The following is a 1,916-nucleotide window of genomic DNA, read 5'->3' as shown; positions in this document are numbered from 1 at the left end:
TCGCTTTTATTCTTTCTGTTTTATTGTCTTGTTGGGTTGCCAAAATTACATTGTGGTAAATTTCCTGAGGCTAGCTCTAACAGAGTTGATATATCTTTATACTGCGATTTGATCGTGGACGAAACAACTCCCCCTTTACGGGAACTTCCTCTCTTCGGCCATCAACATATCATGTTGTTTGCCCAATTTGAAAGCTATCAGTTTATCCAAGAACTGTGAGCCAGAAAATAAAAGAGCACAGATCGATGTGGTGCATATCCAACAATCTTCGGATTCTTACCATACATCACAAGCAGCAATCAATTTTCACATCCGAATTTGACAGACGACTTGATTTGTATATTATTTACGTTGAAACATTCGACATTTGTGCACAAAGAAAAAGAGAAAGATCATATTTGAGTTGACTTGCTTTGAGAATCGACGACCTTCACTGCGCTGCGTTGACAAACTCCAAGAACGAAGGAGGAATTCAGCAGGCTTGTAGGCCGTAGATGATGCCGCGATGGCAGGCCACCTTGGCGTCTTGGTCGTCGAAGAACCTCCGCTTCATCTTCAGATAGACTTGGCAGGTCACCAAGCTATCTGATCCAGCTTGATGCGACTTCCCAGCTTGGCGTGGCACCCCGAGGGTACTCGCCACTCTCTCCAGCCCGCCGGAGAGACCCTTGCAGCCGCGCATAATGTGCTTGAGATCCACAGTCTCTCCGAAGAGCAAGTTCACCAGGCCGAGGAACTCTTCCAGGGTGTCGGGCAGAGGCCGGCCGAACCCCAGCACCTTGATGAGATAGGCGAAGTCGTAGCAGCTGTGAAAGGCGATCCATCGAGTGGAGTGCGGGCGGCAGAAACGGCAATGAGCGACGAGGCCGGAACGATAGAGGTGGGCGGCGAACTGGCCGGAGTCAATGCCGTAGAGGGGGAGCCGGTCGAAGTCGATGCCACTGGAGCGGAGCAGGTCGACGGAGTCCGGCGCGTGGAGGTCGCGTCGGACATCGAATTCCCGGAAGTTGAACTCCCACACGAACCCGACCCTGCCGCCGGTGCCGATGTCGGGGAGGTCGCCGAAGGCGTCGAAGAGGGTGAGGCCGAGTTGGACGAGCTCCATCTTGTCGACGTTGGCCTTGAGGAGGGCGTAGCGCAGGCTGGGCGGGAGAAGACGGTGTGGCCTCCGAGTTCTGTAGAGGAAGCCGGGAAACTCCGTGTCGAAGGCGACGTAAGAGAAGCGATCCACGAGGGAAGCAATGATGGAGAACTCGTACTCCAAGTTCCACGCCCAAACCGAGCGCACCACCAAATATTGCCGCCCTCCTCGTCCTCCTCGTTGCGAAGACATCTTTCCACGCGACGATACAACAGTGTGGAGCGAAGAAGAGTGTCGGAGAGGAGTGATGCGTGACAAGTCCAAAGGTCACGTCCTTATATAACAGGCAGAGTGTCCGAACCCCAGTTCGATTCGGAATCCTATCCGAATCGAGCTATAATCCTAATCCAAGAAGGAAAGATGCGGGTGTTGAGCCCCAGCTCGATCCAATGTCTCTCGGAATCCTAGTCCGATTCTAACGATCCAAGGTATCTTCGTTCGAAGTACGTCTCCACATTTGTGGGCCTTAACTCGGCCCATCCTGCTACGGTCTCGGCCTTCAATCAACTATGTATTACCGCTGCCTTCGTCGCTCGAAGCGCCACGACGGCACACCCCGCGGAGATGGGAGACCCCGGAGTGGCATCGAGGAGGAAGAACCGATTACCGAAGGGGGGCAGCGAATCTTCCGATCTCCACGCCGCCGCAAGGAACGGGGACCTCACCACGGTCGAGTCCATATGCAACGCTAATCCCCTCGCCGTCAATACTCGAGATCGCCATTCCCGGACACCGTATCCTTTCTCCCTTGTTCTCCTTTCCTCAATCTTCACTT

General features: G+C 53.8%; 1 protein-coding gene across 1 annotated transcript; it reads right to left on the bottom strand.

Annotated features, from left to right (window-relative positions):
• Positions 1-472: 472 nt before the first annotated feature.
• On the bottom strand, positions 473-1,333 carry LOC135620380 (probable CCR4-associated factor 1 homolog 11). The gene has a single exon (XM_065123310.1). It carries the CDS (start codon positions 1,331-1,333, stop codon positions 473-475), a length of 861 nt encoding a protein of 286 aa, XP_064979382.1.
• Positions 1,334-1,916: the final 583 nt, after the last annotated feature.

Source organism: Musa acuminata, chromosome BXJ2-8, assembly GCF_036884655.1.
Source record: "Musa acuminata AAA Group cultivar baxijiao chromosome BXJ2-8, Cavendish_Baxijiao_AAA, whole genome shotgun sequence".
NCBI lineage: Eukaryota > Viridiplantae > Streptophyta > Magnoliopsida > Zingiberales > Musaceae > Musa > Musa acuminata.
Note: the sequence above shows the minus strand (reverse complement) of the source record. Positions and strands in the feature narration are given on the sequence as shown.